Below are 14338 nucleotides of genomic sequence, written 5' to 3'. Positions count from 1 at the left end.
TTCTGTTTTATCTAAGGCCTGGCTCTAGATAATAGGGTTTGTTTGGTTTTTTTTGGTGTGTCTGGGGCGGTTGCTCAATTTGTGGAAGTAAATGTGGTATCCGAGGACCATCATGACTATAATAACACTCCAAACATGTGACAGATATCAAGGCTTGGATCAAGAAGGAAAAAGATAAAAGTACACTAACACAGTGAGGAGAAAGACACAAAGTTTTATAAATCAGAAGCAGAGTTGTAAAATATCAGGCAGGTAGCCAATAAAAGCTAATACTAGCCTTAGATTCTGTGTGGATTACAGTAAAAGCTGCAGAATCTGAGTCATGCTGAGTAGATAACATAGTAATTGGCAGACAACAGAGAAGACAAATCATTTTACATTAGTCTGCCTTCTAGCATTAATTATATCAAACATTTTAAAGGCTAGTCTTTATGTATACAGTATAAAATGGCTTCTTAGTGAGATTTCAAATGTAGAATTTTTGATATGGTGAGTCTGACTCAAGTTGCTATAATGAAGAATTTCTTGCCTATTGATTTAGTTTCTTACACTCTGTTTGTACCAATAAAGAGATTTTCTCAATATTTGTACACCATCTGTTATTAGTAGTTCCACTTTCTACCTGGGCTGTCAGATAAGATTGTCAGAGGATGACCATCATAGTTCTGACACATAAATACACCATGAAATCCTGTGCACTCTACAATCTTTCTGAAGAAATACGCTGACTAATTCACATTAATGTAACTATTGCAGTTTTTTGAAGTCTATGAACTTTTAGTATTGATTTCAGTTATAGAAACTGTTTTCCATAGAGACTTGACTTAAATACATAAAGCATATTTAAAATATAAAAAATTAATCTGAGGATTAAGAGCATCAGTCAAGTAGAAATACAGTTCACTTTAAAAAGCAAGCCACTCCTGTTTAGACTGAACTTTTAAATGAGGATTCCTCAAATAATTATATAGCAACAATGAAACTGACTATATGCAAAGAATTGTCAAATGCACAAATTTGAGAGAATTCCACTCACTTTAATCCTTCAGCTAAAGCAACAGTAGTTACTTGTAGCAATAAGTAAATTTTCAGACCAAAGTGTAAATCTTACACTGGGACTTGATATCATATAGCATAATTATTTTAAAAGGTGTTTCCACTGGTTTTCGTAAAGGAAAATCATGCCTCGCCAATCAACTAGAATTCCTTGAGGGGGTCAACAAGCATGCGGACAAAGGAGATCCAGTGGATATGGTGTACTTAGATTTTCAGAAAGCCGTTGGCAAGGTCCCTCACCAAAGGCTCTTAAGCAAAATAACCAGTCATGGGATAAGAGGAAAGGTTCTCTCATGGGTTGGTAGCTGGTTAAGGGATCTGTACTGGGCCCCAGTCCTATTTAACATGTTCATAAATGATCTGGAAAACGGGGTAAATAGTGAAGTGGCAAAATTTGCAGATGATAGAAAACTATTCAAGATAGTTAAGTCCCAGGCAGACTGCGAAGAGCTACAAAAGGATCTCCCAAAACTGGGTGACGGGGCAACAAAATGGCAGATGAAATTTAATGTTGATAAATGCAAAATAATGCACATTGGAAAACATAATCCTAACTATACGTATACAATTATGGGGTCTAAATTAGCTGCTACCACTCAAGAAAGAGATGTTGGAGTCATTGTGGATAGTTCTCTGAAATCATCAACTCAATGTGCAGCGGCAGTCAAAAAAAGCAAACAATGTTGGGAATCATCAAGAAAGGGATAGATAATAAGACAAAAAATATCATATTGCCTCTATACAAATCCATGGTATGCCCACATCTTGAATACTGCATGCGGATGTGGTTGCCCCATCTCAAAAAAGATATATTGGAATTGGAAAAGGTTCAGAAAAAGGCAACAAAAATTATTAGGGGTATAGAATGGTTTCCGTACAAGGAGAGATTAATAAAACTGGGAATTTTTAGCTTGGAAAAGAGGCGACTAAGGGGGAATATGATAGAGATCTACAAAATCGTGAGTGGTATACAGAAAGTAAATAAGAAAGTGTTATTTACTCCTTCTCCTAATACAAGAACAAGGGGCCACCAAATGAAATTAATACGTAGCAGGTTTAAAAAAAAACACAAGAAAGTATTTTTTTCATGCAATGCATTGTCAATCTCTGGAACTCCTTGCCAGAGGGTGTTGTGAAGGCCAATACTATAAGTGGTTCAAAAGGGAGCTAGATCAATGGTTCCCAAACTTTAACAACCTATGAACCCCTTTCATTCAGATGTCAAGTCTTGCGAACACCCTCCTGAAAATGAATATTTCCAGGGATTTTCTCCTTTACCGGAGTATAAATTATAAAAGCAGTGATCTTGGAAATACACAATTTGTTTTTATGACATGCTTATTACACACTATTTATTATTAATTATTATTTATCGTTACAGTATTTTTATTACATTATGAAAAGAGCAACATTCTTCCAATATCTCATTTTCATAGCTTGTATCACTTTGAATAAGCCTGTTATAAGACAAGGCTCCTATGTTCCATAAAGGAGTATCAGATGTGAAACAGCATGAAGGTATTTAAGAAGCCAACTCAAAGAGTTCCTGCTACACAAGCATTCAGGTCTTGAGCAGTCCAGGCAAACAACGCACGTTACAAAAAAGCTTAAACTTGTTCTTCATAATAATTTTAAAGATAATACTAGCTGCCTATTTAATTTTAAAAATAGCAAAAAATATCCACCTCCCTTTCCATTTCTTCTAAGGAGTCTTGAAGTTTAAATCTCCTCAGTGCAACAGATATGCTTGCTTTGATCTGCTTAGCTCTTGGAAGTCCAAGGGCTCTGGGCTGCTGGTCCCATACTGCCTGGGGTCCCTAGGTACAGCTCTGTCCGCCATTAGGGAATTTTTTCCACAAGAACCCTCTGTAATATTTTGAGAACCCTCAGTCTGGGAACCACTGAGCTAGATAGATTCATGGAAGATAGGTTCATCAATGGCTATTAACCAGGATGGGCGGGAACGATGTCCCTAGCTTCTGTTTGCCAGAAGCTGGAATTGGGTGACAGAGCATGGATCAATTGATGATAACCTGTCTGTTCATTCCCTTTGGGGCACCTGCCATTGGTCACTGTCAGAGAACAGGATACTGGGCTTGACGGATCTTTGGTTTGACCCAGTATGGCCGTTCTTATGTTCTTAATCTGTTACTATTAGTATTGTATAGCACCTAGGAACCCCAGTCAATGTTAAGGGCCCCATTTTGCTAGGCATTATACAAACATAAGATGGTCCCTGACCCAAAAAGCTTACAATATAAGTAAACTTACTGCAAACACACGTCAAAAAGCTCGCCTTATTTATGGTGTGGAAGACCCTGTGAAGAACAGCTCTGTAGATGTCTAGTGCATGTACAGCAGTAATTAGTGGAAACAATCATGAGGTTACAGCTTCAAGCTTTCTCTGAATGTCCTTTTTTAGTAAAAGCTTTTTTATTTGTTCCTTGTGGCTTTTGCACATTGTAGCGAGGGGGCCTCACTCCCCACCGCACCTGGGAGGAATAGGCCAGAACAGGCACGGCAACGGGCGAAGCCACTGCCGCCTGTCCCCGCCCCCCAGAAGTCAAGGAGCGGGACAGGAAGTCCAAGACCACCGCCACCTGTCCCCGCTCCTTGGAAGTCAAGGGGCGGGACAGGAAGTATAAAAGCCCGACCCCAGCACTCAGTTGGGAGGAGGCTGCTGGAGAAGGCAGATGTTGGGGCCTGAGCTCCTGCTGGGCCCAGCCTATCCCGTGCTCGGTACCCAGAGAAGTGTTGGCCTGACCTACCCCATGCTCGATACCCAGAGGAGTCCTGGCCTGACCTACCCCGTGCCCAGTACCCAGAGGAGCTGCCTGAGCTTCCTGATGCCTGGCCTTTGGAGGAGCTGTCTGAGCTTCCCGATGCCCGGTGTCCAGAGGAGTGGACTGGACCTCCTGATGCCTGGTGTCCAGAGGAGTGGACTGGACCTCCCGATGCCCGGTGTCCTGAGGAACCCATGGTCTGGGACCCCCTGGATGATGCTGGTGGATGGCAGGTACCCAGTGAGGGAGAGGTTGGAAGTGGCCCGGGGGCAGCTGACTCCAGTCAGGCTGCAGACTCACTTGAGCTGATGTCAGTGTGTTTTGGTCAGAAACCCCCACTGACTGTCAGCAGTGTTGACCGCTACTAGGGCCCCTGGCTGGAACGCAGTGGAGTGGGAGGGCCTGCATTCCCCCTGCCACCCCTTGAAGGGTGGCAGACTCCCCCTCCCCTGGCCTGAGGAGGCCATTCATGGTGGTTGTTTGCTCAGCCCCTCATGAAGGGCCTGAGCCCTGAGTCGCTTGCTGCCCTGCCCTGAGCCAGGGCCTGGGCTCTATGCACCTGACCTGCTTATTGCCCCGCCCTCCCCAGGGCCTGGGCTTCTAAACTGTTGTTTGTTTGCTCAGCCCTGCAGCAGAGTGTCTGAGCCTTAAGTGACAGTGGGCCGCTGCTCAGCCCCGAAGCAAGGGGCGGGCCCCAGGCCGATGAAGTGTGGTGAGCCGCTGTGGCTCCCCTCTGCCCTCAAGGAGGGTTGAGCCCTGGTCCCGCTCCTCTACACACATGAATCAATGTTTTGAAATATCTAGCATAAACTAGTGCTAATCAAATCTTATACCTTGTGCAATTTCAGTGGTTGCTGCTTGAGATCCTTTGCCTCTTTCCCTTATGGGGAAGGGTGAACCACTTGACAAGCTCTTAAGAGAAACTGAAGCATAGGACATTTTGTGAGAACTAAAATCTTCCCAGTATATCATGTCCAGAGGCAAAGTCCATCTAGCTGTTCTCCAAGAAATAATAGCAATAATGATCTTTACATAAAATGGTATTTATCTAGGATGAAAGTTGGAGAATGCCTTTTTTTCATGCAATATGTATAAGTAAAGTGTATACTGTGAACAGCATGCTGAACACTTAAGAGAGTCAGTACCCATACAGATGGAACAGATTGTCAGTTCCATGTAATTGATGATTAAATAACAAATTCAAGTATACAGTCCCTTTACCAGATATTGAAGACTAGCAGGAATATCAATCTCTTAGTTTTACACTTTAGCCAATCACAACAGCATCTGAGAACTTTTGACACAAAATCAATAGCACAATCCCTTGTGCACTTCATGATGTGTCTAGAACTTCTCCTTTTACAGGATCAGAATTCTGCTTGGGCTGGGGGAGTTTTGGGGTGGACTGGACTTGGGGGGGGGGGGGAGATAAAGGGCCACAACTATCTTATTGCTATTATAATGTATATATTTTAATTATAGAAGTACCTTTTGGCCTGGTCTAAACTGGGCGGGGGGCGGGAGGGGAACCAACCTAAGGTACGTCGACTTCAGCTACTCTATTCTTGTAGCTGAAGTTGCGTATCTTAGTTCGACTTACCTTGCATCCTCACAGCATAGGGTCGATTGCCGCAGCTTCCCCGTCGACTTTGCTTCCGCATCTCGCCAAGATGGAGTTCAGCAGTCGACGGGAGAGCGATCGGGATCGATTTATCACGTCTACACATGTGATAAATCGATCCCTTATAGATCAATCACTACCGGATGATTAAGTGAGTAGTGTAGATGTAGCCTTTATCTCCTACTTCACTACTTGCTTTGGATTTGGGGATCTGAAGTGCATGTGCCATATCATGCCACTAGAGTAATAGATGTCCCTTCAACATTGATTTAGAGTAAATCTGTGGGGGCTCCACTGCCTACTCTAGAAAGAAAAAAAGATTTCAGGGAGTTCTTTCCTTTTTTAGCATTTTTGTCTTAATAGGGAGGCTTCGCATCAAATGAGGACAGCAGATATACATTCAAGTTTGATTTTGATTTTTGTTCTTACTTAGTTCTGATAAAGTTATCAAGTTAATAGTACTTCTGTGAGATCTACTAATAAGCAATACATAAGAGCTAGCTAACATTACTTCACAGTGTTAATGTTGTGTTGGTCCCAGGGTATTAGAGAGACAAGGTCAGTTAGGTAACATCTTGTACTGGTCAACCTTCTATGTTGATTAAACTTAGTCTAGGTACCTCCAGACTGTCTAGCAAATGTTTCTGGCTGATGCAATTTATAGGTTTACACTCGCTCCTCTGTCTCTAAGACAGTCGTCCACTTGGAACAGCATGTTTGGAAGGCCAGGATGGCAACAGGTGACAAAGCAGAGAAGCTGCCAGAGCCTCCCTTGTAGGAAGCATGGCTCCCCTCATGCACTTCCTTGAGCAACCCAGTCCCAGGCTGGACTGGAGGCAGAAAAGTGGTGATGTTGGGGGCCAGGGGAAAGTTGGGCGCAAAAGGTGTAGCTACAAACCCGACAGCGCGGACACACTCCATCCACCCTGAGTGAAGGGGCGCTAACACACACTCCCCGGCGCCCGCCCACTCTTACCCCGGCTCCCGCTCTCCCGTGAGTCTGGGTCCCCAGCCTCCGCCCGCTCATCAATCGCGCAGCGCCTCTACCCCCGCGGCCGGGGCCGGTACCTGGTGTCCGGGGCATTTCTCCAGCAGCTGAGAGCAGAGATCCGCGCAGAGCTGGAACTTCCGCCGCCTGAAGTAGCTCCAGGCCTGCAGGAGCGGCTCCATCTCCAGCCCCATCCTGCCGTGCGAGGCGGACCCGGACCCGTCCAGCACCCAGCGCCGACCGGCCTCCTCCTTTCAGAGCTGGCGTCCCTCTGCCAAGCAACGCCCGAGCCGGGGCCTAGCGGGAGCAGAGGTGGCCAAGCAGCTGCCTGTGAAACAGCAGAGCCCTGTTCGCTCTGCCCCGGCCGGCCTGGGCCTCCCGCACTGTGAAAGGCTGGGTATGGCTCCCGCGGATACTGTAGCAGCGGCTGCTCCTTCAGGGCACAGTCTCGCTGAGTCCATACGGGGCAAACTCTGCTCTCCCCGGGCCCGGTGGCTTTCCAGCCAACCCTCTGTCCAGGCCCGACCGGCCCTATCTCCCCAAAGAGACCAGCGGGCTGCACCCTTAGCCCTAAGAATGTGGCAGTGCCCTCTCCCAAGACTCCCCCTGGGCTCACCGCAGAGGCAGCCCCGATGATTGCCAAATTAAACAGGCGCTCTGCCCCTGAACTAGTCCCTGAGGGGTGAGTACAGTGATCCACATCCCGTATCAAATGGGCTTGGGGCAGATGCCCTGATACTGCAGACACATACTAAATTTGAAGTCAGTGGGGCAACTCATCTGCTTAAAATTAAGCATATATGGTAACTGGAGTGGAGCTTTATTTTGTATATCTGTTACATTGAATGAGTTTAGTATCTTACTGTATTTGTGCCAACTCACACATTCAGGCCTTGCCTAAATATAAATGTTATACAGATCTAACTAAATGGGTTTAACTTTAGAAACTGATATAGTTAAATCAATGCAGCTTTTGTGCAGATCAGGCTTTATTTACAATAGGGTAACTCTTGAGTAGCTCCAAGGGGGTGGATTTGGGACCTGCTGCTGCCCCATTGAAGTCAGAGGTAAAACTCATTGATGTTAATGAGAGTTGGATCAGGCCCTTAATGTTGGTAACCAAGAGGAGAGTTTGGTTGGCTTGCTAACCAGTCATCCCAAGGATCTGACATTTTATTTTTAAAACTGTCTGCTGTTTCATACCATTGTTCATTTATGATCTAGTATAACATCTCTCTTTACTGAGAGCTAGTGGATTGAAGGATTTCCACTTTGTGTTAAACAATTTGGCCCAAGAGAACACTATAAATACCAGTTTTTCTGTGATATTATATATAGCAGTACAGTTTTATGGGTTGGAGTGGATTAAATTTTATAGCAGAGCTCTTTATGTACTACGGATATGAGAGTTTAATTTTAAGAAGTGTTCATCATTTGCTATTATTTACTATGGTGGGAACTCAGCACTTCTGAAAATCTGGAATCCTGGCACCAGGTAAAGACACTCATAACCAAAGTATAAGGACAGTAAAAATACCTTGGAGTCACACTTCACTTCCAAATACTAAGAACCCAGTTCTTAGCTCCTCATGCAGAACATCTTCTGAAGACAGTGGGAATTCTGGTTACGAAGAGTACAGGCTTGGGACCACTGTGAACAACTGTGCTTTCTCTGTCTTGGAGCCTTCACTACTTCCTTTTAGCTTTGGCAGAGAAAACCAATCAAGAACTAGTTTCAGATATTGTAGTGGTGGAAAAAGTTGGAATGGTAATAATTATGCTATGCTGGAAAATGTTAATAGTGGGCACCAATTACATACCAAAAGTTAATTAATGTATTGAGCACACTTCATTCAAGCTGAATGAGGGAGCACTTAAATATCCTATTGTTAGTGACAGCTGAAAGAACAGAAGCCACTTCCCAAGGCATGGACCAGCCTGGCAGAGTTTGAGTGAGGGGACTGTGGGGGTTGATTAAAAATATTGATTGGCTGCAGCTGTTTGCTGGTTTTTTCCTTCTGACAGACACAGACAGACAGTGAGAGAGATGTGGAGATCTTGGCTCTGAAAAGGAGCAGAGACAGAAGACCAGATCCACATAGGGACTCAGGTGCCTCAGTCTGAGGTTTAGATGCCTAAAGCCTGGTTTTAGGCAGTATTGTGATCCACATGGCTGCTTTTAAAAAAAATATATATGTATTTTTTTGCTGTACAAATTCCTGAGGCAGCACCTGAGTTTCTACCTCAGGTATGTGCACTGTTGCCTCACAATAGGCATGAGTAGGGTCCTACCAAATTCATAGTCCATTTTGGTCAATTTCATAGTCATAAATAAAAAATCATAAATCTCATGATTTCAGCTATTTAAATCTGAAATTTCACTGTGTTGTAATTGTACTGGTCCTGACCCAAAAAGGAGTTATGTGTGTGGGAGGTTGCTAGGTTATTGGGTGGGGGGATCTGATAATGCTGCCCTTACTTCTGTTCTGCTGCTGCTGGTGGTGGTGCAGCCTTCAGAGCTGAGCAGCTGGAGAGTAGCAGCTGCTGGCTGGGAACCCAGCTCGTGGTGGCTCTGCCTTCACAGCAGCAGCGCAGAAGTAAGGATGGCATGGTGTGGTATTGCCACTCTTTTGCGCTGCTGCCTTCAGAGATGGGCCCTCAGTCAGCAACTGCCACTGTCTGGTTGCCCAGGTCTGAAGGCAGCAGTGCAGAAGTAAGGGTGGCATGGCATGGTATTGCCCCCTTATTTCTGTGCTGCTGGCACGGTGCTGCCTTCAGAGCTAGACACCTGGCCAACTGCTGCTGCTCTCTGGCTGCCCAGCTGTAAAGACAGTGCAACAGTAAGGGTGGCAGTACTGTGACCCCCTCTGTAACTTCCTTTTGGGGTAGGACCTCTAATTTGAGAAATGCTGGTCTCCCCTGTGGAATCTGTACAGAATAGGGTAAAAGCATACAACGATCAGATTTCAGTCTGTGATGCATTTTTCATGGCCGTGAATTTGGTAGGTCCCTAGGCATGAGATAAGCACCCAGGTGCCTAAGCCCCTGTGTGAGACATAAGCAGGAGAAGACAGATGGAGGAGTGTCTGTCTTCCCAATGGGGCTTGATCCAATAGGTAGTAGTCTTAGAGCACACAAAATGGAGGAGGAGATGGGGTTGGTGCCTGTATCTTTTATCCCAGTGATTATTCACCTGTAATATGGAAGACCCAGGTTCAAGTCTCCCCTTCTGCTGAAGGGGGAGACAGGATTTGAACAGGACTCTCCCACCTGACTGCTCTAACCCAAGGGCTGTAGAATAGTCTGATGGGGCAGGTGAGGTTTCCATCAGTTTTTCCTGTTGAATTATTAGTTATTGAAGCAGGAGGACTGGACCCTGGATCTCCCCCCATCCAGGTGACTAATTTAACCCTCAGCCTATAGAGTCATTCTCTCTGTCTGTCTGTCCCACTCAATATGTATGTAAAATAGAATGGTGTGATGCTTTCTGGGGTACCCAGGGTTTTGAGGCACCTCACTACCACTTGTGCCTTGCATGAGTAAGCCTTTACTATGCCTATCATCCCTGACTCCACTGTCCATGGGCAACACAAGTGCTCCACTGACCCTTTGCAGGTTAGCAATGTTATTTGTAAAATAAAATCGTAACATAACGCGCATTCTAGAACTTAGAATTATTTACCTTGATACTTCCTTGTCTTACAGAGTAAATCTTATCCCAAAGTCCTTCCAGCTTTTTTCATCCAGGCCTGGCTATGATCCCTTTTTCATGCAACAAAACATTCAGCTTGTCCCCCAAGTAAAGGGTGCAGGGTAGCAATCTCTTGGTACCCTCAAATATATCAGGCCAGTTCTTTTTGTTTTTTTCATAAACAGGACACCCCCTACCGGCTGCTTCCTCACCCCCATGGCCTTCCTCTCATTGATTTTTGCAGTTTTTTAATCAGCATATGTCTCCCTATGCAAATAGGCTTATGGTGTGAGACATGGAATACAGACTGGCCAGAAGGGAAAGCATCTGCTACCTCCTGCTTGAAAACAATCTGTTTAAGACATGTTACCTCTTGGTTACTTGCCTTAACTCTTAACACTTGGAGAATATAATTTCCAGTATAGATACATAACTTCTTAAATATTATCCATACATAAATTTTGAAATTATGATAAAGATCAGTGAGCTTCTGGATTGTGATAGAGACCTTACAGACTACTCAGGATTTCCTTGTAAAGCACTGTGCATCTCCTGTGCCCTCTGCCAGTTCGCATCAAGAGGTCCCTTGGTCACAAATGGTTGAACAGAGGAAGGCAAGCAAGGATCTCCTTCCCCTATCAGTAAAAATCGACAAAGAATCCTGTGGCACCTTATAGACTAACAGACGTCTTAGAGCATAAGCTTTCGTGGATGAATACCCACTTCGTCAGATGCTTCTGGAAATTTCCACTACATGCAGGTATAAATATGCAGGCAAGAATCAGTCTAGAGATAACGAGGTTAGTTCAGTCAGGGAGGATGACGCCCTCTTTTAGCTGTTGAGGTGTGAACACCGAGGGAGGAGAAACTGCTTTTGTAGTTGGCTAGCCATTCAGAGTCTTTGTTTAATCCTGAGTTGATGGTGTTAAACCTCATTATCTCTAGACTGATTCTTGCCTGCATATTTATACAGGCAAGTCTCTGGAAATTTCCACTACATGCATCTGATGAAGTGGGTATTCACCCACGAAAGCTTATGCTCCAATACGTCTGTTAGTCTATAAGGTGCCACAGGACTCTTAGTTGGCTTTTACAGATCCAGACTAACATGGCTACCCCTCTGATACCTCCCTCTATCAGGTTATCCCATAACTCAGTGGTTCAAGCATGCTCCTCATAGGTGGGAGATCCCTATTCAAATCATATAAAGGAGTCGGTGCTTAAGCTCCCTCTATAAATCAGTCACCATGTGGCAAGTACTGCTCTTGCTGCAGTGGTTGTCAGTTTGCTGTGATTATATCTGAGCTCTAGCGTATGAGATTAAGCGTTAGAATTTTGTAGGGTAATTTTCTTGGGAACAGAAGGAGCCTGATTCCTTTATGAACAGGATGCCTGCCTACTGAGACTCAGCTCTTGTGCAGTTGCTGAGGAGTCCAGAATTAGTGCGGAACCTGAAGATCCTTCACAGAATTGTTAGTGCACCATCTTTTAGTTAAATAGTCTGGGGAGATGGTTTAGAAGGCGGTGTATTCATCAAACTGTGTCCTCAAGCAATAGAGTAAATATTTGGCGATTTCATTACTTAACATCAGTTAAACCTGTTGAAGGGACTTACCATCTTATCCCACGTGAGTCTTTTGGGCTGTACTGAACCAAATCAACCAAATTGTTTATTGCTGTTACAGAAGATGCCCTTGTTGACCTGTGAAAAAGGTGAGTATGCATACCAAGAGGACACTGAATGTTATTCCTGTTACATCAGGTCACGCGATTGGGAATGCTGAGGAAATTCATTAGTGTTATCAGCATGGGGAGGGCACTGGCAACTGTGGGAGTTCTTGTTTACCCTGTTCTGTCATATTTTCTTCCTGTTTAATACTATTCCTCTGTATATATTATTCCTTAGGAGTCTCCACCTATCTGGCAAGCAACTCAGGGCTATCCTGTGGTTGGAATTTTCCGTTCAAACCGCCTCGCTGCCTGGTGATCCTACTAAGAGGGATCGGAGGAGGCACCATCAAGTAAATGTATCTGGTAAGAGAATAAGGAAGTTACACCCTACTGAGCTTGAGACGGGATCCAGATGAACCCAGCGCTGTCCATCAAAAACCCAAAAGGAGCTTTCTTTAGTGTTAAAGGAGCTCTACACACCAAAGAAATATCTGATACATATAGTTCATTCTTTCCTCCTAATGGAAACAATCCAGTAGGGTCCTAAATATTGGCTAATGGCTTTGACCTAGGGGAAATAATGTGCATAAACACTGGTTTATTCTGATGGGGGGCAGGAGGAAGTAGCACAGGCTGTGCTTGCACTGTTCATGCCTAGCAGTTTAGAGTTGGATTATGGCTGGCCTATGCATGAGTGAATGCATGAGGACAAGGTAGCACAGCTCCCAATATGAGGAGTGCTTCTCTGAGCTAAAAGGGGATAATAAGGATTGTGAAGATGAAGAGGTAATGCCATAGCCTTATTCTGGTCTCTATCGATGGGAGCACACACTGCATCTCATGAAAACATGTAGCAACTGGTGGGCTTATTCTGCACACCTTGAGCTTCAGCCTCTGAACAAGCATGCTTCTTAGTGCTCCACTTGAGGATGTCATACTCTGCACTGACTTCAGTGCAGGGTTGTAGCCAAATAACTATTGAGTTCTTAGCTTGTTTAAAATTGCAAACTCTACAGCATATATTTAATGCTTTGGCATAGTATGAAAGGGTATGCAAGACATGGTATTCAAAGGGATTATGAACATTTGCCAGTAACTATTGACTTATTAAAAAGATTAATAGCAGTGCTTCCAAGCATTTTTGTGAACGTTTATGAAACCATGCTTTTTGAAATAGCTTTTGTTAACATTTTATGTAATTTAGTACATCTGGGGCGCTATTTTATAATAGAACACAAGGTGCAGGGCACGTGCAGTTTGCATTTTGAGGTCTGTAAATTAATTCTAAAGTTATCTGGGACTAAAACAAATGAAACTGGTATGAGCAGATGTAACCCATGCACCTTGAGTGTGGAGTTCTGTCCCATCTAGTGGCACTGAGACCACTTAGGGTATGTCTACACTACAGGATTACTCCGATTTTACAGAAATCAATTTTTGGAAACCGATCGTATAAAGCCACACTAAGCACATTAATTCGGCGGTGTGCATCCATAGTACTGAGGCTAGCATTGACTTCCGGAGCGTTGCACTGTGGGTACTATCCCATAGTTCCCACAGTCTTCCCCGCCCACTCGAATTCTGGGTTGAGATCCCAGTGCCTGATGGGGCAAAAAACATTGTCGCGGGTGGTTCTGGGTACATGTCGTCAGGCCCTTCTCCCCCTCCCTCCCTCCGGGAAAGCAACTGCAGACAACTGTTTCATGCCTTTTTTCCTGGGTTACCTGTGCAGATGCCATACCATGGCAAGCATGGAGCCCACTCAGCTCAACGCAGCAGTCATGAACATTGTAAATGTCTCGCGCATTATCGTGCAGTTTATGCTGAACCAGAACCTGCTGAACCAGGCAAGGAGGCGGCGACAAGAGTGATGAGGACATGGACACACAATTCTCTCAAACTGCGGGCCCTGGTGTTTTGGAGATCATGGTGTTAATGGGGCAGGTTCGTGCCGTGGAATGCCAATTCTGGGCCCGGGAAACAAGCCCAGACTGGTGGGATTGCACAGTTCTGCAGGTGTGGGACGATTCCCAGTGGCTGTGAAACTTTCGTATGCGTAGGGCCACTTTTATGGAACTTTATGACGTACTTTCCCCTGCCTTGAAGTGCCAGAATGCCAAGTTGAGAGCAGCCCTCACAGTTGAGAAGCGAGTGGTGATAGCCCTCTGGAAGCTTGCAACGCCAGACAGGTCCCAGTCAGTTGGGAATCAGTTTGGAGTGGGCAAATCTACTGTGGGGGCTGCTGTGATGCAAGTAGCCAAAGCAATCACTGAGCTGCTGTTACCAAAGGTAGTGACTCTGGGGCACATGCAGATCATATTGGATGGCTTTGCTGCAATGGGGTTCCCTAACTGTGGTGGGGCAATAGATGAAACCCATATCCCTATCTTGGCACTGGAGCACCAGGGCAGCCAGTACATAAAACACAACAGGTACTTTTCAGTGGTGCTGCAAGCACTGGTGGATCACAAGGGACGTTTCACTAACATCAACGTGGGATGGCCGGGAAGGGTTGATGACGCTCGCGT

General features: G+C 44.9%; 1 protein-coding gene across 2 annotated transcripts in view; it reads right to left on the bottom strand.

Moving 5' to 3' along the window:
- The window catches only part of TTC8 (tetratricopeptide repeat domain 8), a 79247-nt gene extending 72114 nt beyond the window's left edge, over positions 1-7133 (bottom strand). Inside the window, exon 1 of one of the 2 annotated variants that reach the window (XM_032779746.2) lies at positions 6529-7133. In XM_032779746.2, the coding sequence (XP_032635637.1) occupies positions 6529-6642 (114 nt within the window). In that variant the 5' untranslated portion in view covers positions 6643-7133. The remainder of the gene's footprint in view (positions 1-6528) is intronic. The other variant, XM_032779744.2, reaches the window with a different exon arrangement.
- Positions 7134-14338: the final 7205 nt, after the last annotated feature.

This window comes from Chelonoidis abingdonii, chromosome 4 (genome assembly GCF_003597395.2).
Source record: "Chelonoidis abingdonii isolate Lonesome George chromosome 4, CheloAbing_2.0, whole genome shotgun sequence".
Classification (NCBI taxonomy): domain Eukaryota; kingdom Metazoa; phylum Chordata; order Testudines; family Testudinidae; genus Chelonoidis; species Chelonoidis abingdonii.
Note: the sequence above shows the minus strand (reverse complement) of the source record. Positions and strands in the feature narration are given on the sequence as shown.